At 40.2% G+C, this 27,524-nt stretch overlaps 2 protein-coding genes across 4 annotated transcripts; one reads left to right on the top strand and one right to left on the bottom strand.

The window, feature by feature from the left end:
* Window positions 1-400: 400 nt before the first annotated feature.
* LOC308402673 (lumican) lies at window positions 401-27,524 on the top strand. Of its 3 annotated transcripts, XM_080891670.1 has the most exons (6): window positions 401-483; window positions 12,382-12,500; window positions 23,308-23,639; window positions 23,793-24,117; window positions 24,403-24,720; window positions 25,761-27,524. In XM_080891670.1, exons 2-6 carry the CDS (start codon window positions 12,476-12,478, stop codon window positions 25,910-25,912), a joined length of 1,152 nt encoding a protein of 383 aa, XP_080747796.1. In that variant the 5' UTR covers window positions 401-483; window positions 12,382-12,475; the 3' UTR covers window positions 25,913-27,524. The 3 variants fall into 3 exon arrangements, with proteins under 3 accessions (XP_080747796.1, XP_080747794.1, XP_080747795.1); XM_080891668.1 differs by lacking the exon at window positions 25,761-27,524 and having other exon boundaries at window positions 24,403-25,736; XM_080891669.1 differs by lacking the exons at window positions 401-483; window positions 25,761-27,524 and adding an exon at window positions 14,090-14,176 and having other exon boundaries at window positions 12,387-12,500; window positions 24,403-25,736.
* Window positions 7,996-11,897, bottom strand: fmoda (fibromodulin a). The gene is made up of 6 exons (XM_080891675.1): window positions 11,701-11,897; window positions 10,772-11,161; window positions 10,023-10,145; window positions 9,783-9,923; window positions 9,432-9,699; window positions 7,996-9,146 (listed from the first exon to the last, which is right to left on the bottom strand). The coding sequence occupies exons 2-6, from the start codon at window positions 11,132-11,134 to the stop codon at window positions 8,995-8,997; spliced, it is 1,047 nt and encodes a 348-aa protein (XP_080747801.1). The 5' UTR covers window positions 11,135-11,161; window positions 11,701-11,897; the 3' UTR covers window positions 7,996-8,994.

The raw sequence follows: 27,524 nt of genomic DNA, 5'->3' as shown, positions 1-27,524 counted from the left end.
GGACAGGGAGAAAAAATGAAAGAAAGAGAGGGAGAGAAAGAAAACCAAAGGGGAGAAGAGATGGTGAGAAGGGGGGGAAGAGAGAGAAAAAACAAACAAAACACCTGGATCACCTGTATGGAGAAAAAAAACCCAAGAGAAAGCAAACAAAAAAAGAGCAACATAATAAAAAAAAACAGCACCATCACAATAAAGCTAGTGTGGTGAACACAAATGTGCTACCACATTTTGGTAAATTTTATTATTTTTAAGAAAAACATATGTCAGCAATTAAGACAATTATTATTTTACATTCATTACGTGTAGTCCATAACAATTGAGGAGAGTAAAAGTGAGAAATAATAAGCGGAACTGTTGATACTGTAGTCGTTCGCCCGCGGTTGCCTAGAGCGGACCAACTTCCTGTCCTCTCAGATGCAATTCGGGAAAAGACATGAGTGCTCCTGTGATTCTTTCTCTGAGACTCTACCTTTATTTTTACAGGTCAGTATCGTCTTAAAAATACAGTGTATGAGGGTTTTGTGCCTTGTTCTACTTCGGTGTTTACTGAGAGTTATGTTGACACCGCTGATGTAACCTTAAGTGGGGTTTAGTTGAAAATTACTGAAGCACGGCACCCAGCAGTGGTAAAGCCGAGCCGCGCAGCCCCAGGTCTCGCGAGAGTTACCGCGAGAGCTCGCCAGCCCGCGGGATGTATTTAAACTTGGTAAACTCCATTTAACAAGCAAATATGTGTGTGTGGTGCTCCAATTTAACTGTAAAGGCCCTGACATCAGATTATTCGAGATTAAAATATCTTATATACACTTTATGGTTCAAGTGATGTGGAAATGTTAAGAATAAGCTGAGAATGAATGTACATTTATGTTGTTACATTGCAAAGTAATACATCCAGGTGTGTTTTGTCTAATCTAGTAAGATTTATGCACTTACAGTGGGGCAAAAAAGTATTTAGTCAGCCACCGATTGTGCGAGTTCCCCCACTTAAAATGATGACAGAGGTCAGTAATTTGCACCAGAGGTACACTTCAACTGTGAGAGACAGAATGTGAAAAAAAAATCCATGAATTCACATGGTAGGATTTGTAAAGAATTTATTCATAAATCAGGGTGGAAAATAAGTATTTGGTCACCTCAAACAAGGAAAATCTCTGGCTCTCACAGACCTGTAACGTCTTCTGTAAGAAGCTTTTCTGTCCCCCACTCGTTACCTGTATGAATGGCACCTGTTTGAACTCATCATCTGTATAAAAGACACCTGTCCACAGCCTCAAACAGTCAGACTCCAAACTCCGCCATGGCCAAGACCAAAGAGCTTTCGAAGGACACCAGGAAAAGTATTGTAGACCTGCACCAGACTGGGAAGAGTGAATCTACAATAGGCAAGCAGCTTGGTGTGAAAAAATAAACTGTGGGAGCAATCATCAGAAAATGGAAGACATACAAGACCACTGATAATCTCCCTCGATCTGGGGCTCCACGCAAGATCTCATCCCGTGGGGTCAAAATGATCATGAGAACGGTGAGCAAAGATCCCAGAACCACACGGGGGGACCTGGTGAATGACCTGCAGAGAGCTGGGACCAAAGTAACAAAGGTCACCATCAGTAACACACTACAACGGCAGGGAATCAAATCCCGCAGTGCCAGACGTGTTCTGCTGCTGAAGCCAGTGCATGTCCAGGCCCGTCTGAAGTTTGCCAGAGAGCACATGGATGATACAGCAGAGGATTGGGAGAATGTCATGTGGTCAGATGAAACCAAAGTAGAACTTTTTGGTATAAACTCAACTCGTCGTGTTTGGAGGACGACGAATACTGAGTTGCATCCCAAGAACACCATACCTACTGTGAAGCATGGGGGTGGAAACATCATGCTATGGAGCTGTTTTTCTGCCAAGGGGACAGGACGACTGATCCGTGTTAAGGACAGAATGAATGGGGCCATGTATGGTGAGATTTTGAGCCAAAACCTCCTTCCATCAGTGAGAACTTTGAAGATGAAACGAGGCTGGGTCTTCCAACATGACAATGATCCAAAACACACCGCCCGTGCAACAAAGGAGCGGCTCCGTAAGAAGCATTTGAAAGTCCTGGAGTGGCCTAGCCAGTCTCCAGACCTCAACCCCATAGAAAATCTGTGGCGGGAGTTGAAAGTCCGTGTTGCTCGGCGACAGCCCCAAAACATCACTGCTCTCGAGAAGATCTGCATGGAGGAATGGGCCAAAATACCAGCTACTGTGTGTGCAAACCTGGTAAAGACCTATAGTAAACGTTTGACCTCTGTTATTGCCAACAAAGGTTATGTTACAAAGTATTGAGTTGTATTTTTGTTATTGACCAAATACTTATTTTCCACCCTGATTTACGAATAAATTCTTTACAAATCCTACCATGTGGATTCATGGATATTTTTTTTCACATTCTGTCTCTCACAGTTGAAGTGTACCTCTGGTGCAAATTACTGACCTCTGTCATCATTTTAGGTGGGGGAACTTGCACAATCGGTGGCTGACTAAATACTTTTTTGCCCCACTGTATATCGGATTTGTGGATAAGCTATTTTGAGTTTGCCCTATATGTGAGAGAGCAATAAGACAGTTAAGGCATTATATGGTATCTGCACTGCTGATGTAAATGAGTGAAGGAATAGTGTGGTTAACAGTGTAAACTGGAGAAATGTAATGACCATAGATGCATATATTTGCCAAATGCCTTTTATTTACCTTTTACAGTTATTGAGCATATCTGACAAGTGAAAGCACTGGATGTAAATTATATTTGTTGATCTGAAATAAGAGATGCAATTCGGGAAAAGACACGAGTGCTCCTGTGATTCTTGGACGAGGAGTTGCAGGTTTAAACAGAAAGCGATCCTTTATTTGGATGATAGCACGAGTTAAACATGGAACCCTAAGCAAACTAAAAAACACTAAGAAACAAATACTATGAAGTTCTATGACTATAACAATGACTAAGACAATGGTGGAGATAACAGACGACCTGACAACAACATTCAGAAAACAGAGGACTTAAATACACACATGAGGTGATCAGGGGAAGTGGAGACACATGAGAACACAGCTGACTCGAATGAAACATAATGACAATACAGGGGAGAGTAACACTAACTACAATGAACAAAGAACACCAGACTCTTACAAAATAAACCAGGAAACACGGAGGCATAGACATGGAGATAAAACATGACATGAACTTAACATAACCACATAGACATGAAACATAGACGCAGGAACCAGGGAGACCGGGTACAAGGGGAGATGACAGAAATAACTAAGAAATAAGGTCTGAACAGCAACGTAGAAATGAACTAGATTGAAAATGAATACAAAAATACATAAAACTCAAACACTGGGTCACACGACCCAGTACCGTGACAAGCCCTTTGTTTAGGTGGACCGCTGCGCTCCTAGCACCAGCTGTGGGAAATCTTCACAAGGTCACTTTTGGGCCACACACACAGACAAGGTATTCTTTGTTCACATATATGTCTGTGTAACACGCCATAATGAATTTATGCATATTCATGTACCTTAATAAAGAGCAGTGTTACGAGGAAGCAGACGAGAGCAACTGGGGTCAAGCGAAGGAACGGCGCTGTCACTTTTCTCTCTCTCTCGTGCACGAGATCAAAGAGCTCTGGTTGGTGTCCAATGCTTTTTGCTGTTGTAGTAGGATTGTCTCGTTCCAGCGAGACAGAACCATCATTGGTCATCAAATATAACATTTTCAGAAGATAAATGAAGTGTTTTGTAATGTTCCTGTGAACGGGCCCTGGTTTTGACGTTACATCATTTGAAACATACAGCAGACATACGAGACCAATAAAATACATTATTACTACCAGTCAGATGTTGTTTGTAGGGTTCTGACCCACATGCATGGAAATGGTTTGGCCTCATGTATTATTGTTCAATAATACTAATGGTTTTGCTAATGCTAAGTGCAAAAATAATAAAGCTTACTACTTAATTGTCATACATCTAATTGGGGATATTAGTTATTTTGTTTCACTAACACTTTCGCCTAACACAGTCAATGGTTCATTTCCTGCCAGGGACACATATTCCCTTTGGGGTTGTGTCAGGAGGGTCAAATCAAACACGTGGAGCTGCCCACTGTGGCGACCCCTTCTGAAAGTAGTTGTCGCTCTCTCCTTCTTGCTGTGCGCCTTCCTAACATCAAACCAGTTTGAACATGTTGGTGTTCATATTGTGCATGTTGAAAAACATGGAGATGAAAGAGAAAAACAAAACATATGCAAGGACCATGAGCGCAAAGCATGAAGATGAAGATTTTGGCCATTCGTTTTCACCAGAATCTTTATTAACACAAGTATCTGCACTTCTGAGCGAACAACTTGTGTATGTTTGTCTTCTGAGGTTATTATTATAACTATTGTTTTAAGTTGCCTGTACTTCCAGGTTACCTCGTTTCTTGTCCATTTTCACTCAACTATCAACTAAACACTTAGCTCAGTATGGGTACACCTAAAACCTTATTCCACTTGCCAGATTGTCTCTGTGTCTGCAGTTATTCTGCATTACAACCTTTTTGGTGTTGTTTATTCTTTAAGAACATTAAAAATGTAAAACCTTTTTGTTCGCCCCTCATTTTTGCCTTTTTTTCCTGCTCCCTGTCTGCTCTCATCACCTTGCTGGCTTGCTGCCTGTGACCCCTGCTTTGTGTATGCTGGATTATGGAGTTTGACAGAGATGCCAGAATAACAGTGGAACTTTGTGTCATATCCAAAGGTCAAATGTAATTATCAAGCCAACAAGTTCTATACATTCTGTTCATTCTTTAGACTTAGACAAGCTTCTTTCCACAGGTTTTATGAGTCAAAGGAGTTAAACAAGTGGAGATGGTTAATGAATTATTTGTGTTTGCCAGGGCAACAGATTTTACTCAGATAATCCAGTCTTTACTATATAGTTTGCTACAAAAGAAAGAGATTATGAACAAATGCGCATTATCTCTATGTATCTTACTTTTGGGAGCGTTCACATGCTTCAGGTTCAGGTAGTCAAGCTGAACATGAGGTGCTAACACTCTTACCTCTTGTTCACTTTGAATGGTGTGACATTGTGCTTTACAAGACCAAATTATGGATCCTTTTCTTGCATGCAGTGAAATGTTCAGCTTTTTAAATAGTAAGGCAGTTGCCAGTCAGTCAAATCATGGTTATTCAAATATTCCAAAGGTGCTGTGAGCCAATTAAATCACTACAGAGAACGATTCTGATGGAGTGAGGTCATTGCTTGTGCAGCCTGTTATTTGGCATCAAAATGCAGCCGTTAAAAGTTGATCATTATGGTGAGTAATCGCCCTATTTTATAAGGACAAAGTTAGGTTACTGGCTTGGCTAATGCTAATTTCTAATCAGAGATCTGTTAACTTGCTTTGTGAGTGACTGCTTGTTGTCAGTGGCCATGCTAGTACCCCAAATGTCTTTTTTGCAAACTGTCAAATTGTGGAAGAACTGTAAATCCTCCTATAGTGATTTATAGCTGTGCATGGGTACAGTAGCAGTAGCAACATCTCTGCTTCAAATTCAACATTTGTCTTCTATTTCTGCTTCTCTCTCTTCTCATGTTTTCTACAGGGAGTGCAGAATTATTAGGCAAATGAGTATTTTGTCCACTTCATCCTCTTCATGCATGTTGTCTTACTCCAAGCTGTATAGGCTCGAAAGCCTACTACCAACTAAGCATATTAGGTGATGTGCATCGCTGTAATGAGAAGGGGTGTGGTCTAATGACATCAACACCCTATATCAGGTGTGCATAATTATTAGGCAACGTCCTTTCCTTTGGAAAAATGGGTCAAAAGAAGGACTTGACAGGCTCAGAAAAGTCAAAAATAGTGAGATATCTTGCAGAGGGATGCAGCAGTCTCAAAATTGCAAAGCTTCTGAAGCATGATCATTGAACAATCAAGCGTTTCATTCAAAATAGTCAACAGGGTCGCAAGAAGCGTGTGGTTTTGAATGTCAGAAATGTATATTTGTGAATGTGGAGATGTTATATTGGTTTCACTGGTAAAAATAAATAATTGAAATGGGTATATATTTGTTTTTTGTTAAGTAGCCTAATAATTATGCACAGTAATAGTCACCTGCACACACAGATATCCCCCTAAAATAGCTAAAACTAAAAACAAACTAAAAACTACTTCCAAAAACATTCAGCTTTGATATTAATGAGTTTTTTGGGTTCATTGAGAACATGGTTGTTGTTCAATAATAAAATTATTCCTCAAAAATACAACTTGCCTAATAATTCTGCACTCCCTGTAATTCTGCACTCCCTGTATGACGTAAAGGCATAAAGTTCCCAACAATTCCTATGAAATGTCCTCGAAATTACTCAGTACTCAGGAAGAAACAGGAAGTGAGCCACATGTTGTCATTACTACTCTCCACCATAACTATACACAAATCCTTCTTTTATTGAAAGCAGAGCTTGTGAGTTTAAAGCTGTGAGCAAACAGTATTATTGCCCAGTGGCAGTTACTCAGACAGTGTGAGACCTTTAGTTGTTCTCTTTTCTCATTGTACCTGTTTGCAATGGTCTGTACCTGAGTTCTCTGCTATTTTGGTCACTGACCCTTAGCCACAAGTTAACCACAGAAGTCATTTGATATACATTTTACTGTGATGATGATCCTGTGGTGTTTGTCCACAGACTACAGTGGAAAAACATCCTAAATTTAGACATTATGTGTCCTCTGACCATCCCACATCTGGTGAGCTGACGCTTAGAGGGTTAGGCCCTGATGCAACAGCACGTCATCGTTAACATTATCAGCATTACAAGTCCATCCCAGAAAAATATTCATTTGTAACATAGCAGACATAATAAATGTAAAAAGAAAAACATACACTTAAATTGCAATGGAAGGCTATTAAGATAGAGCTAAAAGGAACTAAAGAGAAACGTGAGAAGAAAGAAGAGTCTTAGTTTCCCTCTCGAGTAAAGCCAACCAGCCTGATAAATATCTCTATAGCCATGAGAAAATCGCCTTAGCTGTTTAGAGGAGCAATTAGTCTCAAGAATTCGGGTTAATGAGGTACAATTAAAAAAATATAAATATTTTAAGGAATCCAATGACTCTTCTTTGTGCCAGTATCCCCTTAAGAGCTTTCCTCAGTGTTATATTGGGCAGCTTCAGAGTTTTGACTCCTTGTGGTTTCTCAAGGAAACTGGTTTCTGTGGGCACCTTGGGTTAAAAGTGTAAATAAGCTATAAATGAAACACCTCTTTATCCTGTCTATTACTATGTAGAAACCTTGCATCAGGCCCTAAAAACCCTCACTGGTGACTGATACTCGCTTCATGCTCATGTCTGTTATTAAACCTTTGAAATAAGTATGAATTTAACATTGAGAGATAAGATCAACATAAACTTTAATTCAAAGACTTCAAAGACACTTTTCAGCCACGTTTGAAATTGCAGGAGGAAATGCGAGAGAGACCTTGAAGTGGCTCGACCCCAGCGTCCCGGATCTAACTTAAGTGCTAGGTAAATTATTTTAATCCCCCAAAGTTCCTGCTCCGGGTAGTAATTTTCAAAGAGCACAAACTTTGCAGGTGGAGCTTGCAGGAATAAAGCTTCTTTGATTGGTTGAGTGTCTATTTACTGTGTTCCTCTCTATTCAATTACTGAGGAAGTTTGTTATAGCAATATGTGACAACTCAGCAGCCTGTTATCTCAAATAAAATGTATCCTGTAAATGAAACACTATTTAAAAACAACACTTAAAGCACCGTGAAACAGTGAAGTGAATATAACTGATCAAGTCTGGGAAACCTTGAGTTTTTATTATTTAAGTTGTTATAAGGAACCATTTGAGGAATAGCTACAAAAACTTTCTCCTCGGATCCCAGATCAAAGAGAGACAGTTCATACTTTTGACTGATCACCTCAGTATTGCATTTCATCACTGGCTGATCAATATAGGACAAAAATGACACAGATCTTTATTAACTTTATTTATTCTGCAATGGGTTCATGAACAAAAACCCTTTGTCAGGATAATAATTAATCCATGCAATGTTTACATAGATCCTAATTCACAGACCACGAGCCCCACGCATGTCTGATTTACTACAGTACGATATCCATATTATTTTTTTCTCATGGAACAGAGACATTTTCTGTTTCTCTAAGAAAATTTCACTGTGCAAAAAGACGATCTTAAACAGAATCAAGCTGTCACAGCATTTTTCTCTCAGAAAGATAAACTAATATAACCAAGTGCAATAACATATTCTCATGCAGTAGACACCATAATAATGTTTTAGTATTCTACATATGATCTATATTTGAAATTATATATTTCACAGTATACAAACCGTTATTTAGCACCTTATTATACAAAGCAATAAAACACATGGAGGAAGTCCCGAAAAGTTGATTCTATTCATCTGGACGTAGCGTCCCCAACCTTATAAACAGGTTGGTGACGCTACGTCCAGATGAGACTGAAGAAGTCACTTGAATGAGTGACAAAATGTTTCTCCCACTAAAAATGCTACGTCCACATGAACAAAATCAACTTTTTGAGATTTCCCTACATGGATGATTGCGCATGCATTAAGACACGTGGAGGAAGAATCATTACAGCACAGTATGCTGTAAATAGGATGAAGGTCAGAGAACCATTCCTGAATTTCATTCAGGTTCTGTTGTTTTTTTGTGATTAAAGGCTCATTTATGGTGTTTTATCCTTGTAAATCTGAAATTTCAATACACGAGAAAAAACAGGCTTTCATTCTTTCTTTCTTTCTTTCTTAACTGGAGGAATTTCTAGTAAAGCTCACAGTGATGCTCTCTGCAATCACTAATAACTAACTCACTACCTGCTGTAGATATCAACTTATATCTGCTGTAACCTGTTTTTTTTTTTTTAAAATAGTCCTGCTGTAGGTGCATGTGGTGAACTGAGCCACAGACTGCGTTGTGCACATGCTTAGATCTCAATGTCGAGAACCTGGCGCAGACAATGGCTCACGTCGGTGGGGATGTCCACAAGACTGAGCTCGTTTCCATCCAGTCGCACCATTAAGAGTCTGGAGAAATTTGTCACGTCCACAACACTGCAGAAGCTACCCACAGTAAACTCTACAGGCAAGAGAAAGAGTGGAGACAGCGATGAGTTCACTTTCATGCAAAACTGTAAAATGGCAGTATAACTGTATAAATCACCCCAGGAAAAGACATGTCCAACATCTCATTTCTCAAAATCCAGCAAACAACTTTTTGTTCTCGTTTAATCTAAGTGGCAGTACATATACGATCATGAACTTTCTTATTACGAAATCAACAAAACTGGCTTAAAGGTAGAAAACTGCATGGTAATGTAGAGCATGACGATTAAAAAAATGATTTCTTCAAAGAAACTCTCACCTTTGATCTGATTGGCTTGCAGGTAAAGGTATTGCAGCGTGGTGCTAACTGAAGGAATTCTCTCCAGTTTGTTGAAGCTCAGGTCCAGCTCCACCAGCCCAGACACGTTAAACGTGTTAGCGGGGATGCCTTTATTTGTTAGCAGGTTATGCGACATCCTAAAATACTGTAGCTGAGAGAAGAGGCTCAGGAATCCCTCAGGTATAGAGTCGATGGCATTGTACTCCAGGTAGAGCTGATGCAGGTATGCAGGGAGCGGAGCTGGGACCTGGGACAGTGACACAACATCTCTGAACGAGATTACCTTGGTTGCTTAATAATGCATTTAGAAAAAAACAGATAAACAATTACCTTTGTCAACTTGTTGCTACTGAGGTCAAGCAGTGTGAGGGAGTTCAGCCCCTTCAGTGATGAGCCCACCTCTGAGAGAGCATTATCATGAAGGTACAGGATAGTGAGGTTATCCATTCCCTCTAGGTCTGCAGGTGACACCTAGGTAAAAGTGGCAATAGCCGTAAAGCATATCGTAATGTCTCAACTGATGTTGGACTAAAACAGGAGGGCTGTGAATGTGAATTTTTGAAGATTTACCTTCTCAATCATGTTGTTATCCATTCTCAGGTCTCTCAGGCAGAGGGGAAGGTTTGAAGGAATGCTGGTCAAATTATTGTATTGTAGATATAAACGCTCAAGTTCCCCCAGCTTCACAAATGCCTGCAAAATGATCAAGATGAGCAGGTATAAAACCCAAAAAGAAAAATCATCCTAAATTATGTGGTGGTTTTACAATAAAAATGATGAAAGGGGCCTTTTCAGAGCACAGATGCATTATTGTCGGTTGTGATATTGAAATGATATTACACTATTACACTACACTATTATGTGTTTGCAAACGACCGGCTAAGTTTCAACTAGCATTCAAACTGATGGTTACAGTGCGTGAATGTGCGTGATGTGTTTTTCAGTGTGTTTCACTGGAGAAAGAGACTTTATGCTGAGGGTTGTAGACCACAAGGTTTGTGGCTCTGATGTAGCAAGCTGCTGTCTGGTTTAGTGTGAGCATGTGCTCTGCTGATCACACTGCTTTACCCATACATGTTTCAAATTATAACAAGTTTATTATATGATGACAGAAAACTAACCACAATATTTATTCATGTTTTTTCCCCCTTTTGGTTTCTTCTTTTCTTTAAAGAAACAGATAACACAGGAAATTAACTTGAGGATTAAGAACAGACAGCAATAAAAGAAAACCGACTCGGGCTGTTAGACACCTGTCAGCCATTGTACCGCTATTTATAGTGATGTGTGTCTGGATGTGCCTATGACTACGTGTTTACCTTCTTGCCAATTGATTCAGATGTCAGCTGGTTGAAATGCAACATAAGCCACACCAGATTGGTTGCATTGCTTAGAGCCGAGTCAGGCAAAGATGTGATGGCATTGTGTTGAAGATACAAGTATTTGATATGGGAGGGAATCGGTGGCACGGTGGTAAGGCCTCGCCCATTACAGTACATAGCAACGGGGAAGGAAGAGGGGCAGTCACACTCGTCAGGACACGCCGACACACTGTATGCTCTGTCTGCATACTGGGAGCCATAAAAGTATCCTTGGCTCTGCCAGTAATTTGTCCAGGAGTTCCATCCATGGCAGAGAACGAGGGGAATCAGGGCAGACAAAAGGAAAATCACCTGACGCATGATGGAAGGAAGTCACTCAAATCTTAACTGTAATGTAACACAGGGAGAACAGAGGGACATGCAGTGGTATTAAAAAGGCCAAAAAATAGAAAAAGTTATTCACAATCACCAAAATGTTCGAGATTTATAATCTTACAGATGTTTTAGAACGTTTTGAAATGCTCAAACATGTGAAATTTGACATTTAAAAGAACAAAAAAATCTTTCAGAAGTATAACTGCCAACTTTAACTAAATCTGTTATTCTTCTGTCCTACTTAGGTTTAAGGTGCAGTGCAGGCATGGACTTCATTTGGAAATATTGCTGCCTGCAGGCAGTCACATTCTTACTGGTCTTAGTCCACAGGGAAACTCAGAAAAGCCTTTCCTGGCTTTCTTAAACCTTCCATGAATGCCAGTTTTGTAATATTCACTCTGTTACCTTAAAAATTAAGGTAAAACATTCAGTGATTATTTTTCCAAAATTATTCTACCCTTACTTCTCATTTAGCCTTGTATAAATCTCAATTTAAAAGAAAACAAAAAGATTTCACACACTTGCATGCACACACAAACACACACACCTACCCGATCAAAGGCACTGGCCCTCTTGTCCCCCGCTCTCTCTCTGAGTGAGTGTGCTCAGGACTGCAGGGTGCTCTGACACACACTGTATGAAAAGTATTTTCTCCCCTCCCTGCTCTCCGTTCCGTCATGCTAGCCCCCTCCACACCCGTCTGTCTGTTCTTGTGCTTTTGATTACTTCCACCCCCTTGTCCAGTTGCCCGCACCCCATTGCATTTGGTCGGGAATGGCCCACAGCCCACTCTGAAGCCTTTTTTCTCCCCCTCCAGTGTGAATGATGTGAGACGCAGTGGCTTTGAGGGATTGTTCCCATCTGCGAGCAGCACATTCAATCCCTCCGTTTCCTCATTTCGAGTGACCCCCTCTCTTTCTTCACAATAAAGGGTAGAAAAATAAAAGTCATACATAAGTGGCAATGATAAAATGATCCAACTTTGGTTCATATGGTGCAAATGCAAATACCTGTGAAAGACTAAAATGAGTAAGAACTTGATATTACATATACTTTAGCTGTAGCACTGCAAAGAAAGTGGAAGTTTTGTTATCGTAGTTTATTGCAGCTACAAACATAAAATCGCAGGTGTGCTGTTAGCAGGTGAGACACTCACCAGCCAACTGTGTAATTTGGAATAATGAAAAGCTGGATAATTGGTTGTGTTTTTTTCTTCTTGCTGCTTTTTTTAGGAGGTCATCATTACAGCTGGAATAACTCAAAGCAAGCATACCTTCATCAGCACACACCTGCGGGGTTTTTTATTGTGATCTGTGTGGGGAAACGATGCAGAGAAAGAAGTACAGCACAGGTCAGTTTTGTTGTAACAGTACACGGTAAAAACCTTGTTACGCCTTGCATGTGATTGTTTTGTTCTTTCGTAGTTGCTTCAGTGTGCTGACAAGTGTTTTTCCTGTGTTGTGTTGTAACGTGTAAGGCGTTGGTTTAAACATTATTAAACATAATAAGATAACCTTAAGACAGAACCTAGATGCCCTTCGACCTACATAAGTTTTGTTTCATTTTTTTTTTACATGGGTGGACCCAACTCTTTCTCGTCTACAACAAGCTTACATCTTGTAAAGGGTTAAATGAAACCATGTGTGACAGTCTCTTTATGTTGTCTGTCTGGTTTCAATGTGGGCCTCTTCCTGCTTCTCTATGTTCTCCAACTCAGCGTCCATAAGAACCAGTGTTTCTACTCATTTTCTGCCCTCTCGACATCTTTTCAATCATTGGTTATTCTGAACTTCTATCTCTTCTTTCTATCCCGCTTTTTCTCTCCTCCTTTGATGTAAGCTTGGAAGATCTATAATTTTTCACTAAAATATTATATTTACACATGGTGATGAAATCTCTGAGCTTTAACTATATGAAGGGAAAGATTTTTTGGAAACACATGAAAATATAAACAGTTAGGTCCAATATTTGTTGGGAGAAAGACAAAATATCTGTAGTTTTGCCTCTGCTCACCACCACACTGGATCGCACAGTCAACGTGCTTTCAGTTTTACTTTGGAGGGTTTTTCAGATGATTTGCATGAAGTTTTTTCTTGCAGCTTGCTTCAGGTCATTATCCATTTGCACTGTGGAGCTCTGTCCAATCAGTTTTGCAGAATTTGACGCAATCTGAGTTGAGAGTATAGCGTTGTATACTTCAAAATTATTCTGCTGCTTATATTAGCAGTCACATGAGCAATAAAAACTAGTGACCCAGTTCCACTGGTAGCTATATCGACGTTATAACGCTGCCTCCGCCATGTTTGACATATAATGTGGTATGATTTGGGTGATGAGCTATTATTTCCTTCTTCAGATTTTTCTCCTTCCATCATTCTGATAATGATCTTAATCATAGTCTCATCTGTCCATAGATTTGTTTGCAGAGCTATCCGGTTGTTCAGTCTGATGTCACTAGCCGTGTCTGGACCTAAACTCCGCTGCAGGTCCATATATCAAACGATCACTATGGCATTACTGAGAGTTGAAACTGTCTAAAGTCTTTCATCTTGAATAAAATGATCAGCGTTCTGCTCTACCAGGTGTAATAATTGAGTTTAACATCCGGGCATCCATGAAAATGAAATTTATGACATTTAACGGAGTTAGAAGTTAGCAGGGAGTTAGCTCGCTAGCTTCTATCTAAATACAATATAGCATGTCCTGACTGCGGGGTTTTGGAAACAAATTAAAAAGTACAGCTCTGTTATCACTTCCAGCATAAATGAAGACAGAAAACTAAAAAGCAGTGACGTTTGTAGGGTTACTGAAGTTGGGCTAGCTGGTATATAATGATGTGCTACGTGACCGCTAGCGACACAGCTATGTTAGCATAATATAAACAAGCTAACTTTTTTTCCCCACTCGATAAAAGTTAACGTGAGTGTTCTCGGTGGTCAGGAACAAATGTAATCGCATGGCAGGATGCTGTAAAAGGACCAAACTTCAGCCAGGAGAACAACTGAGATAATCCATCCATAATACAAGGTTAGTCATTCATATACTGCTGCATGGGCTGGGCTGTAGTTACATCCTAAGGTTTTAAAAACTGAGCTTAAATAAATGATTAGCAGTAATAAAAGCCGAGGGAGGTCAACAGTGATCACTGACTGTTTTAGGAGGTTTTTGAGATCAAATAGAAGAAAATACATAACATTAAACATGTTAACAACACAAAAGCCATATTAAACGCAGACTACTTTAGGCCCGGAAGTAGGATTCGTCGTGTCATCACTGAACAACCGGATTGGTTGTCCTAAAAGTCGCTAGAAGTCGCTAAATGACGTCATCGCCTAATTTGCATAATTGGTCATGCTAATGTACCTGTAACCTATGTTGTTGGAGAGAGAAATAACCTCGTGGAAGAGACATAAAGTGAGTAAAAAACGTCCTAAATGCATTTAGAGTTTATTTAGAACTACAAATTAAATTTCTTTTAGCAATTATTGTTTTTTTTAATGTCACAATTCCAACCCTGCTCCTTTACCTGGGCTTGGACCGGCAAAAGTGACCCGAAATAGGCACTCTGGTGGAGTTACTTTGTGTGTGTGTTTATAAGTAGTTCTAAACCTTGTGATCCACAAAACAGCATAAGAGTAGAAGAAGAACTGACTGCGTTACAGCACCCGCTGCTTGTTGAGAGTAAAAGCGATACGCGCTTTCACGTCTTTTTTTAGCAACTTTTTTTTTAGAGAAAAAGTCGCTAAGGGGTCTGAAAACTCGCTAAATATAGCGACAAAGTCGCTAAGTTGGCAACACTGTGGTGCATGGGCTGGGCTGTAGTTACATCCTAAGGTTTTAAAAACTGAGCTTAAATAAATGATTAGCGGTAATAAAAGCCGAGGGAGGTCAACAGTGATCACTGACTGTTTTAGGAGCTTTTTAACATTAAATAGAAGAAAATACATAACATTAAACATGTTAACAACACAAAAGCCATATTAAACGCAGACTACTTTAGGCCCGGAAGTAGGATTCGTCACGTCATCACTTAACAATCAGATGCCGACTCATTTAGATGTTTTCTAGCAACATATAATCTGGCCTCCGTGTTCATGAGTGGAACCAGTGATTTGTTGTAACGACAGACGTAAATTGACTAAGCAGGCTGTCATGAGAGCGAGCAACCTCCATAAATGCAACAAGTCAAGGAATAAGCTTTGTTTTGTATCACATCTAACATAGCAACTATTGAACAATCTGTACATGTTGTCACATTCAGTCTGACTCTTTTTAAGTCAACATATTTCCCAAAATGATAATTTTGCAATCCATTTATGTAGCTTTTAGAGACTCATCCAGAGTCTGTTGGCTGTTCTTCCTGTAGCCATTGCATCCGACATCTGACAGTAAAAAGCTTTATGAATCAAAAAAAGGGAAGAAAAGGGTGACCAGATGTCCACATTGCATTACATCTAAGCCAAAAGTTTCTTCCCTCTTTCTTTTTTGTCTGCAGGCATCCACAGACAGATGTAGCATTGGCAAAATGTTTAAGCAGTCATATTTGTTCCTGTAAAATGTTTTAGTATTTATTTGATTTTAAATATTTCTCTTAAAACATCTGAGGAGTTGTGTTCAACACCTGTGAAGTGAACCAAGAGACCGATAATTAACAGTCAAACCCTAACATGAGGTTATAAGGTTAATAACTCTTGAAATACTGAAATCTGCTTTTATGAGATTGTTAGGCAGATAAAGTTGTGTGACTTTTGTGTGCATGCATGAGACAAAGATAACCTTTCTGTGCCACGGTGTGACACATTCTCAAGGTTACCAGCAGCTACCCTTGAAAGTGAGGGAAATGACTCAAGGTCTTCAAAGTAAAAGGGTAATCTGGACTTTGAGGAGCAACATGTCCAACCCCCACCCATGTCCCCCCGTCCCCAAACTGGGTCATGAGCGGCACTGAGCTAGAACTTAACCCTTCTAGCGCAGACTGTGAATGCCTGCTAATTTCTTCTTGTGCAAAAAACCAAAGAAATACCAAGAAACCAAAACACTGACAAAGAGATATCAGACAAGCCAAACGCCAGGCAGAAGTAACTGCAAAAATACACACGGACAACACACTAACTTCTTTTATCTCCAGCATGAAGTCAAACAGGAAAAACGCAGTTTGTTTGCTGCACGTTGCTTAAAATGAGCCAAAGTGCTCCGTTACATATGTATGGCAGTCAGATGTTCTCCCTGCTGGCTGAGGTAGAGATTCATGCGGCCCTCATAAATTTGCACTAATTTAAAAAAATCCTGTGTTTAATTGATAAGTAAGACGTGATGTTAGGGTTCCTGAAAAAGAAAGTATGGAAGAAGATAATAAAACAGTAGAGACGATAAAAGATTCACTACAGAATTCACTGCTACTTGTGATGCATTTTTTTCTTAAACTGCATAGTTTGCACATCTCTGTGTTTCTCATTTCCTGGACGCTAACCTTAACTTTTACATGCTTCACCTCATCCCTAATGATACACACACTCACACGAGCAGCATTAATAGCTCTTCTCAAGCATCCCTGATCTCCTCACTCCCTGCACTCCACTCCAAATATAGCTGCTTCTAACTTGTCCTCCACACAGTTCCAAATGCTGCATAAAATAATAACTGAAGGAAATTTACACTTAATAAAAATACTCTCAATTTCAAGGTGTTATGGTCTACTTGGACAAAGGGACTCCTTAAGGTAACTTGAACCATGGCACCCTAGGGCACAGGGGCAGCAAAACCATGCAATAGAAAGCAGATGTATACACACACATACACACATATAGATACATGCATGCACACACACTTCCACATAAACCATAAATCACAAACAGATGTTTAAATTTACACCATGTCGGGATCCTCAGCCTTTTCTCATATGGATAAAACGCACAGCTCTTTAAGGAAGTATGTTATAATTACGGGCTTGAGCAAAAATAGAAGAAAAAAAAAAAGAAAAAGAACCAACAAAAAACATTTAACTTCTTAACATCTTGGCATAATTTTTTTTTTCAACCAGTGTTAAATCTTTTTGAGTTACACTGAGAACAGAGGCGTTGAATCTGCACTGAACGGTGTCCTGGTGACTCAGCATAGCTGCCTGCATCTTGGACTCCAGCTGCAACATCTGGAGTCCAACACTGTGCTTTGGCCCATAAACCTGCGGGGAAATTGTAACACTAAAAGAAAGAATATGTCTCCAAAAGAAAGTTACATGTCTTATAAGAACAACCAGGAGTTTTTGCCACATCATAATTCATCTGAAGTCTTTGAGTTGGTTATTTTTTTCACATTGCTAATAAATCACATCTTTCAAATAGGCCTATATTTGATTTAGTGGAATTAATGCGGTATGTGTGCTTTTGATATGTGAGGAAAGAGAGCCCTCTAGTGTAAGTGATAGGAAATTTAAGGATGTGTTCAGGAAGCTGTTGAAGACAATCCAAGAGAAAGGTGAGAAAGAGGAAAGCAGAATCACAACTTCCAGCTCAAACTATGCTCTGGTCAGCTGATAACACTTTTAAAATAAACATGTAAAGCAGACAGTGTTAAACAATTGCACAACCTAGGTTAAAAAACATTACGAGTTTAGAATGAAGAAAGTGAAAACGTTCAAAAAACATCAGTCACAGTGTTGTATTGTACATTCAGTCCCCTTGAGACTTACGCAGACATGGTAACGTACATTTACTCACAAACAGGACGGTAGCTGGCAGGGACAAAAGACAATGACTCATTAATGAGGAAATTGAACAAGAGACTCCCAGTGAGTCACACTTCTACGATGACATTATACCTTTTGTCAGTGGTTTCATAAATAATCGTGTAATGATCCTACTGTAAACAACAGACAACTGTTGATCTGACTGTCTCATTGCATCACATCATAAAAAACTGTGATACAGTCTGAATAATAGTGATAGTAACAATAATAATAATCTAGGATTATGATGAATAATGTGTGACATTATTTGTATCTAGTTTAAGAGCACTTCATTAAGCAAGGTGAAATTTCAAAACACTTACTATTTAATCTTATTAAAGCCATTGTCAGTACTTAAAAATACTCACATGAATCCTTAAAATATAATGAGTGTAAATGGAAATGTGAGCATTTCTACTCTTCTAAAAGAAAGGAGATTTAAAAAAATATGCTGAACTTGTGTTTTTTTGGGGGTTTTTTTTGGGGGGGGGGGGGGGGGGGGTGTTTGCACTGTGATTACACAGTGTTATTGTCACAGTTTGGAAGGCAGGAAGTGGACCCCAGTGTAGGACTTAGAAGATAAGACTTCGAACTCAGCTTTACTTTACAGCAAAACTCTAGGAGAAAAACACAGGGAGCACGGTGCAAGGAAACACATACCATGTGGAGAAGACACAACAACAAACAGACAGGACTCAGACAATAAATACACACCAGGTAATTAGGAAGATGGGAAACACCAGGGAACACCGCTGGAACTCATTGGGGAAGCAAGACAAGGGAAGCAAAATTACACACATGGCACAAGAGACGGGAGACTAACAAAATAAAACAGGAAATAAATAAACACAGATTCACAGATTCAAAGACTTGACAAGAAGGCACGGGGGACGCTGGAGAAGCATGAAAACTGAAACAAGAGATAGAATACAAACGCAAACACAAAGACACAGAGGAAATGAAAAAATGAAACAGCAAGGGAGACATAGCTGAACGGGGAGACAAAACTGCTTCGACACAGGAAAACAGAAGGACCAGATAGGGCAATATGGGAAGACAAATGCTGATGTCATTGGGACACCAAGGAACACAGAAGGGAACTAACTAGAACCAACCTGCATGTCAAAAGTAACAAAAATGACAAGAACAGAAATCCGAGGAATATACTGAGTCCATAAAGAGCTGCAAACAAGATTTTTAAACTTTAAAACACAGTGAATAAAATTAAAGCCACCACTCAATAGTAAATAAATATCAACATTAACAGGGACAAATAGTGAAACACTAATGACTAGCTAAATATAAAAACAAATTAAAGGCAATAAAGAATAAAGGTGAATATAGGTAGGTGAACATCTGTAATCCACAAAATGTGATCGAAACATTAACAGCAGAAAACTTAGAACCCAGGGTTTTATAATAACGCATTCAAAATCACCTCCTCGTGCACCATTTTCAGCAGGGTTTCTCCTCTGAGGTGTGTCAAAATGTAATCCTTCATCTTGAGTGGAAGTCGTAAGGAGGCAAAACTGATCGTGCTTGTGTGGCTGTGGTCTTTTCAGAGCAGCTGCGTGGCAAACACTTCCGATCATAGATAGTGAACGTGGACGGTCGTATTCCTACCTAGCGTCGTTTCCACTGGTCTTGTCGCTAATTGTAATTTATACTTAATAAAAGCTTACAATGGTGTGACCGGAATGAACACTTAAAATCTGTTACACTTGTCCACACAGTCAAAATAAAGTTTGGATGAGGTGTTTTTGGTTAAAGAACATGTTCTTGTAATTCTCCATGGTTAAAGTGAAATGATCCATCCCCTCTAATACATTTTGAAGCCCACATGAAGGATTGTGATTCTCCCTGGTTTATCCTAGAGGGAGCTCTTTGCATGATGTGATCAGGAGATCATTTTGCCTGCTTCTTCCCCACTGCCTCTTCTTTCTCAGCACAGCAGTAATATATTGCTGGAAAGGAATGTGGGATCGTTTTCTTCTCTTTTGGTCAGCTGTTTTCAAGAAGCTCTTTCCTTCAAACACACACACACACACACATTTACACACACACGCGCATAGGCACACACAGAATGGTCTCTTTGGCTCCCCAGGTACTTTGTAGCTTAATTGCCTCTAGACCGATCACATACTGTACCCCCACCACCACACACACACAAACACTCTCTTTCGAGGAACAATAACATATACAATTTGCATGCTGATCAATTCAAATCCAGTTTCCTCTCATTTCCCCCCTCTTTGTGCTTCTTTAGCGTACCTTCTCAGATCTTTTTGTGCGTCTCTGCAGGCAAACACGTTTCCACTAAATGTACCGTTGTTACTGCGGGCTAATACAAGAGGAATGGAAGAAGTGAGTGTGGGAAGTTTATGAAGGAGGTCTGGTAGCGTTTGAAGCAGAGGAATGTGTCAGACGGGGCATATGCCGCCGGTAGCCTGAAAACATATACACATGCACACATCCCGACACACACTCATTCAAAGATCCCAAGGGTTTCATCACTGAGGATTTAGGACAACCCGTCTCCGTTTGTATCTCCTAAACAAACAGGTAAGTTTGTGGTTAGTTTCTAGTTTACCCCATTTCCTCTTTCTGCATTGAAGGCAAAACTGGAAATGATGAAAATCAGACTGTGTGTTTGTTTAGTTACAGTAAATCTCTTGGCAATGCTGCACTGTAAGACTCTAAGGGTGGAATGCAAATGCAACATTGCAACCATGCAGATCAAGTCAAACTTCCTGATGTTGCAAACATTTCTTACAAATTGCTATCTTATACGGTAACTTGATGTGTAATTGCGCATGCATGTGTAGGTGTGTCTGCATATGTGTGTGTGTGTGTTTGTCCTCTTGTGCACTTTATATGAAGGTAGGAAAATTTGTTCTTCTGTCTCAGATTTAATCAGTTTTAAATTCGAAGAAATGTGCAAGCAAAAGCAACAATCTGCACACGTGGTGACTGAAAACCGTGTCACATACTTTTTCATTCATTTTATTCTATTTTAGTTTATTTCATCCTGCAAGAAAAATATTCACACAGACGATTTCAAACAGAAATTTATGTTTAACTTTTGAAGCTTCAGTTGGATAAAAGTAATTCATTTTCACATTGAACATTACTAAACAGTAATCAGAGATTGAAGTGAAGCACATGCTTCACTTGAGTACAAGTACAGATGCATGCATTAAAAAATAATTTTACTCCAGCAGAAGCACTGATTGAGCTTCTTTACTCAAGTAAAATTGAAAAAGTACTGGCTTTGAAATATAATCAAAGTACATGAAAATAGTTGAGGTTGACGATATTTCTGCCAGCTAATTTTTGCGAAGGAAACTGAAGCTCCTGCTGTATAAGGATAATAATAAAATGATATTATTAAATAGGAATTTAAACTTTATTTCAACCTAACTTTTAATTCTAATGAATGTGCTTAAACACTAGCTCTGTTTGCTCTTGCCTTCATTGTAGATGGGTGACTTTGCCTTCATGTGTAAACAGAAAAATGAGTAAAGTCAAGAGTTAAAGTGGGATTCAGTGGGTGTGGGAACCCTAAGCTAAGTTGCAGTGGTGGAACCTGAGAAAACAATCATTTAGAAACAAATCACAATAATTCATGTTGTGATCTCCAGTAGAATTTCTTTGTGTGCAGACTGTGATTAGCTTAGTGTTGCTGCTACTTTTGTGGATTTACACAACCGAGTTCATCAAGATATCAGCAGATGTTTCACAAACTATTGAGGCTGATTTCCAACCCTAGATGCTACAAAACTGATGTAAAGGTGAAAATTAGTGAGTTAATTTCATCAGTTCAATTTACTGTTTACTACCCTTGTTATACCTTAACACTGACCATGAACACCATGGCTGCTCTGCAACACAATGCATCACTAACCAGCGTAGCCTGCACTAAACTGCCCAGTGTGTTCATGCAACTTTTAAATAACACAAAATATAGATCAAATTTGCTGATGTTTGTTGAGTTGATAGAAAAATTACGTTTCAAAATAACTGCCATGTTACTCCATTTATGCTCCTTGATCTTAAGTGAGGCTCATGATACTGAGGTACTGTGATCACAGCATATAAATATCAACACCAGATATGCTGTCTAGATCATTCCGACCCACATTATCCCCCGAATACAGTGCTGTAAAAGATGCATAAATTATGTTGTTTTTTTGTTTTTGTTTTTTTCCCCCATTTCTTCATATGCAATAAGCACCCGTGAAGGATACCAACAGTAGAGATATTTCTGTTACAAATGAAATAAAAGTAAAAAGGTGTCAGAAAAACAAATATTCCAGTAAAACACAGATACCTAAATTCTTAAGTACGTGAACAAGTATTGGTATTTCATTCATTCCATGTCCAAGTCTTTTTAAAGAAACACTCAGGAGGTTTACACTCACACACTTCTATTAATTTGGTGAATTTAAGAGAGACAGATAGAACAAGATTAAACATGAACTGTCACACCAGTGGCTCCTTGAGGCTCTTCATAAAAACAGTGCAGTTTAGGAAGTAACGTTTACATCACATCCCGATTTGACCTTGCAATAGTTGGAGAACTTCCAAAAATCTCAAGAGCTACATGTCAGACTTAGTATGTGAAATGCTAAAGTTCATGACTGCAAAATTAAAAAACAAAAAAAACACTGAACAAGGTTTCTTTGGAAGGGATTTATGCAACAATGTCATTTTGGCAGACAGCACCAACGTGTAGATGTTTAGCCATAAAGTCCACCACTGCATTCAGCAAAAACCAGACACAAAATATCAGCACAAACACCTCATGAAGGGTTTATGATGTGGACTTGTTTTGCAACCACAGGGATTGGGCACCTAGCAAACATGAGACCATCTGTCCGACAGCTAAGGCCTGGCCCAAATTGGGTCATTTAACAGGATGATGATCCAAAGCACACCAGCAAATCTACAACAGAACACCCAAAATAGAAAAGAACCAAAGTGTTGCAATGGTGCAGTAAAAGTCCAGACCTCAGCTTGAAATGCTGCGGCAGGACCTCACAAGAGCTCCGCATAAATTAATGCATGCAAATCTTAGTGAACTGAAGCAACACTGTAAACAACACTGTGAGAGACTCATGAGGTCATACAGAAAATGCTACTGATTCATGGAGTGTGCTCAGCTTTTCAGATTACTGCATAGAGTCCTTTGAAAACTTTCTTTTTCACATGATTGTGAAAAAAAAAGATGCTTTGGAGCTTATGTAGTTGAAGCTCCTCCTCCTATAATCTATGATGGAGCTCTTATGCCTGGCAGACCATTCAAAATTAACACTTACAGGTTTGGCTTATGGACATATTGTTCCTTTCTAAGCAGTCGTACAGATCATGACTTGTAAAACTACTTGTCAAATCTATGATGGTGTTCAGGTTTTTCTTAATGTTTCATTTACAGCATCACACATCCCCCCAGCCATGTCCATGGCTCTTTTGTGCTCTGGCCTCCTGTTTCTGTTGAGTGGTTTTCAGTCTGCTTCAGGCACATTTGTAGCTGATATGGACTATGGAGGCGTTCCTCTGTGGATTAACCGCCTGCTAGGTGAGCCCAGTGTGCTGAGTCTGCAGGGGCGAATGGATCCAGCCTGGTTCCGGGCTAATAATCCGCAGCTCTGCCCTGAAGAGTGTGACTGCCCCATCCAGTGGCCCACAGCACTCTATTGTGACCAGAGAGCTTTAGCACACATCCCTGACAGCCTGCCCGACAGAACTCAATACCTGTTTCTACAGGTAGGACAAACACTGTGTGCATGTGTTATCTTAAAGTGGTCTAGTGGAAACCAACTGAGGTTTCTCCTCAGTTTCCACTACAATATATTCTATATGCTTTTCATCAGTATTAAATGACAAAATTCCTCAGGTAGTGAATTGCATTCTTATCAGGGCAACAACATCTCAACCCTGTCCTCTTCCGTGCTGGCCAACGTTACTGGGCTTCGATGGCTCATTCTGGACAACAACCAACTGGAGAGCGACAACCTGACGCAGGACTCTTTGCAGAGCCAGACCCAGCTGTGGTACTTCTTTGCTAACCACAACCACCTGAGTTCAGTGCCCAGCGCTTTACCAGCTGGACTCAAACAGCTGCGACTGGCCTACAACCAAATCAGCAGCATCAACCCAGAAGCTTTCCAGAACTTGCATAGCCTAACACTGCTGCTGCTGCAGGGAAACAGACTGAATACCATCACAGAGGGAGACCTCAGAGGTAGCGTAATGTGTCATTTCCTTTTGTTTGTTCATGCACAATTTACTTTAAACACGTATGGCTGGAAAATAAGAGAGAGCTCAGCCTGATACTGCTGACAAAAAAACAAACAGAAAAACAACTCGGTAATTAAAAGAAATTGTATTGTACCTAAACACTGCCAGGAAAGATAAGAATATTTTTACGTGTTCATCTCACTAGGAAATGTTTTGTCCTAAAATCTATTTTAGCATCGGTGTTATGTTTTGCATGTTTGTGTGTGTGTGCATCACTTCTGTCATGTAGGTCTGGTCAGTCTGAACCTGTTGGACCTCAGCGGGAATTCATTTTCAACCATTCCCAGGCACTTACCTTCCTCCGTTGAGCAGCTCTATCTGTCAAACAACTCTCTCACTGGACTGGATGTGGACAGTTTTGAGGGATTTCTCAACCTTAAGTATCTACGCCTAAGTCACTGTGGCCTGCAGAACCGTGAGGTCCACTCGCAGGTCTTTAACCACTCCAGCTTGGTGGAGCTGGACCTTTCATATAACAAACTCACTGCTATTCCCACAGTCCCCACCACCCTCCAGTACCTCTACCTGGAGGCCAATAAAATACAAGGTGAGGACTATACGTTCAGCAAAGCATGCACAGACATTGTAGAGGTGTTACTGACTTCACGTCTCCTAATATTTCATACATGTTACCATTCAACAACACAAAGCCCTGCTGTAATAGAGAAGAAATGTGGAAAGCTTTCACAGCCCATCCCGTTTAAAAATGGGCGGCTCTCCTTGCTGTATGCAGACATGGGAGGGGCTGGGTTTGGATGGTGAGGCAAGTATGAAGGCAGAGGGACAGAAGGAGAGACAAGGAAAGAAAAGGAGAGAAAGGAGGGTGGAGGTAAGAATAGACGAGGGGATATTAATTGGTTAGACGTGTGGAAAGTGGAGCTAGTGAAAAACAAGTGAAGGGAGTGCTATGGCAACATCTGTGATGGATTCGAAGGTAAGAGTGCCAGATGAGCCAGAAGCACATGCTGTTCCCCTCTTCAGTCTCCGCTTTCCTCTCTCTCCGTCTGCTCCCCATCAGTTTGATTTTTTTGACTTTTCAGCCAAAACCTGACTCACATGACCATTTAGCGGCAGAGAACTGGCACGCAGTTTTGGTTTAGCCGTTCAAGTTTGCTCTCATTTCTGAATGTGTGATGCAGCAGACAGTGGGGCTGTGTACCAGCGAGACAGACAGACAGCAAAATACTTCCACAATAACATACACCTCATCGTCTAGCAAGCAGCCTGACTGCTACTGCAGTCTTTGGCTGCCAAAGCGCACGCTCTGGCCTGAAAGACTTTTTACTACTGAAATGGCTCAGAGAAATATGAAGAGGGTGTTGTGGTTTCCTCTGTCTACATCTTTACTGCAGCACCTGTAAGATGGTAAATGCAGACTCTATGGGAAGAGGACGGATTTCTGCAGATTGCACAGTTCAACTTTGATCTCTGAACGTGCCAAACACGTGGCACATGATGTGAAACTAGAGCTCTCCAGACTGGCTTGGTACCTATAATGTCTTGGCAAGACAGCATTAATCACATGGTTGTGACTCTGGTGAATAGAGATTATGAAAATAAAAATACCTTTCTGTCTGTTCACCACAGAGTTCAATGTGACCAGTTTCTGCAGAGAGGTGGGACCTCAGTCTTACTCCAAGATGAAGTTTCTACGATTGGATGGAAACAAAATATCCTACCATCAGCTGCCTCCTGACTGGGTGTTCTGCCTGCGAGTGCTTCAACGCATTTACGTCTGACTCTACTTTTTGAACACAAAACCAACACAGGGGTGCTCTATGTAACTGTCAACCCATCAAACCTCCAACCACGACTCAGCATTTCAATATCCATAATGTGAACTCTAACAGCCCAGCTTTAAAGCTTAAAACCAGAGAAGAGTCTGATTATGTGTTCAAATATGTAGATACGCAGCCAGGTGGTGGTGGTTAGAGGAAAACTGAGCTTCAAAAGATAGCAAAGCTTGAACTTAACCCTAAACCAGTGTTATTTATTGGTAATGACTGTCACGGTCCGCTGTGACAGACCGTGTGGAGAGTGCGTGGAGGACTCAGGTGCGGACACGAGTGACACGGGAGTAAACTTTAAACAAAAGCGAGCCTTTTATTGTGGCTGGTAACGCAAGAGAAACAAACAAGAATAAGGGCAGCTCAAAAGCAATAACTAAACAGAAACATAAACTGGGAATGAACTAAGGTAAGGCTATGAATACAACAGACCGGGCATGGAAACATGGAGGGTGGGAACACAGACGACGCGACACAGACTGTATGAAACACAGAGACTAAATACACATGAGGGATGATCAGGGGAAGTGGATGCACACGGGGAACACAGGCGACACTGATAATCATAACAAGACACGGCAGGAGTGAACGTAACACTGATGGGAGATGGGCAAAGTAAAACAGGAAGTACACAGAGGTTCAAACAGGAGGAGAGAGAGCACGGGGAGAACGCAGACATAACGGGCTGGGGAAAACATAGAATAAAACACAAAGAGAGACGAGGGCTCATAAATACACAGAGGGGCACACAGGGGGTAAGAGTCACGAAGGGAAAACACATAAGGAACAACGTAACAGATCAACCCAGGAAGCATGGCCTAAATAAAGAACAAAATACAAAAATACATGAAAACTAAGAATACTGGGCCCACATGGCCCAGGACCATGACAATGACAGAGGTTCTGATCAAACCCTTTCTTATACTGCCACTGCAGCCTCGTGGCTTTCTCTCTTTTCCAAGTCCTGAATCATCAGGTTTTAAACATCTGTTTGTTATTAGTGAATAGGAACAGTGACAACCCATCTCATTTTTGAGTTTACTGAACGATGTGCTCTGGTTAAACTGAGCTGCCCTTGGGCAAAGGAAGCACGTATGAATGGCAAAATTCAGTAGCTTTCCCAGGAGCGGATCTGACTCAGCTAGCTGCACCCTGTTTAACAGCCACACCACACCATGTGGAGCTGGGTGGAAAATGAACATGAAGCATGCTTTGATTTCCATGATAAATAAAATAAAAAAATATATACATATACATATACATCACATGCGTACCTGTCTTTTTTTCAAATATACAAGCAAAAAATAAAAACTCAGTATGTATAAAATTTGTGATTTAATTTTTATGCAGCTACATCATGTCAGCAATGTAATAACTACAAACTGTCTATTTAAACTTTTCAATCTCCCCACAGTGATGTCAGACCTAATAAAGCCTAATGAGGAAAACACAGAATACAAATGCAGTGAAGACCACAGTCCTTGGGCTGTTTCTCGATACCTCGAAAGTACTTATTGCAATTAGACTGCCACTTGTGCACAACATTTCTGCACTCTGTTGTCAT

Source organism: Rhamphochromis sp. 'chilingali' (genome assembly GCF_963969265.1).
Source record: "Rhamphochromis sp. 'chilingali' genome assembly, chromosome: 9".
Taxonomy (NCBI): Eukaryota; Metazoa; Chordata; class Actinopteri; order Cichliformes; family Cichlidae; genus Rhamphochromis; species Rhamphochromis sp. 'chilingali'.
The sequence above is the reverse complement of the archived record's forward strand: the minus strand, read 5'-3'. Positions and strand labels throughout refer to the sequence as shown.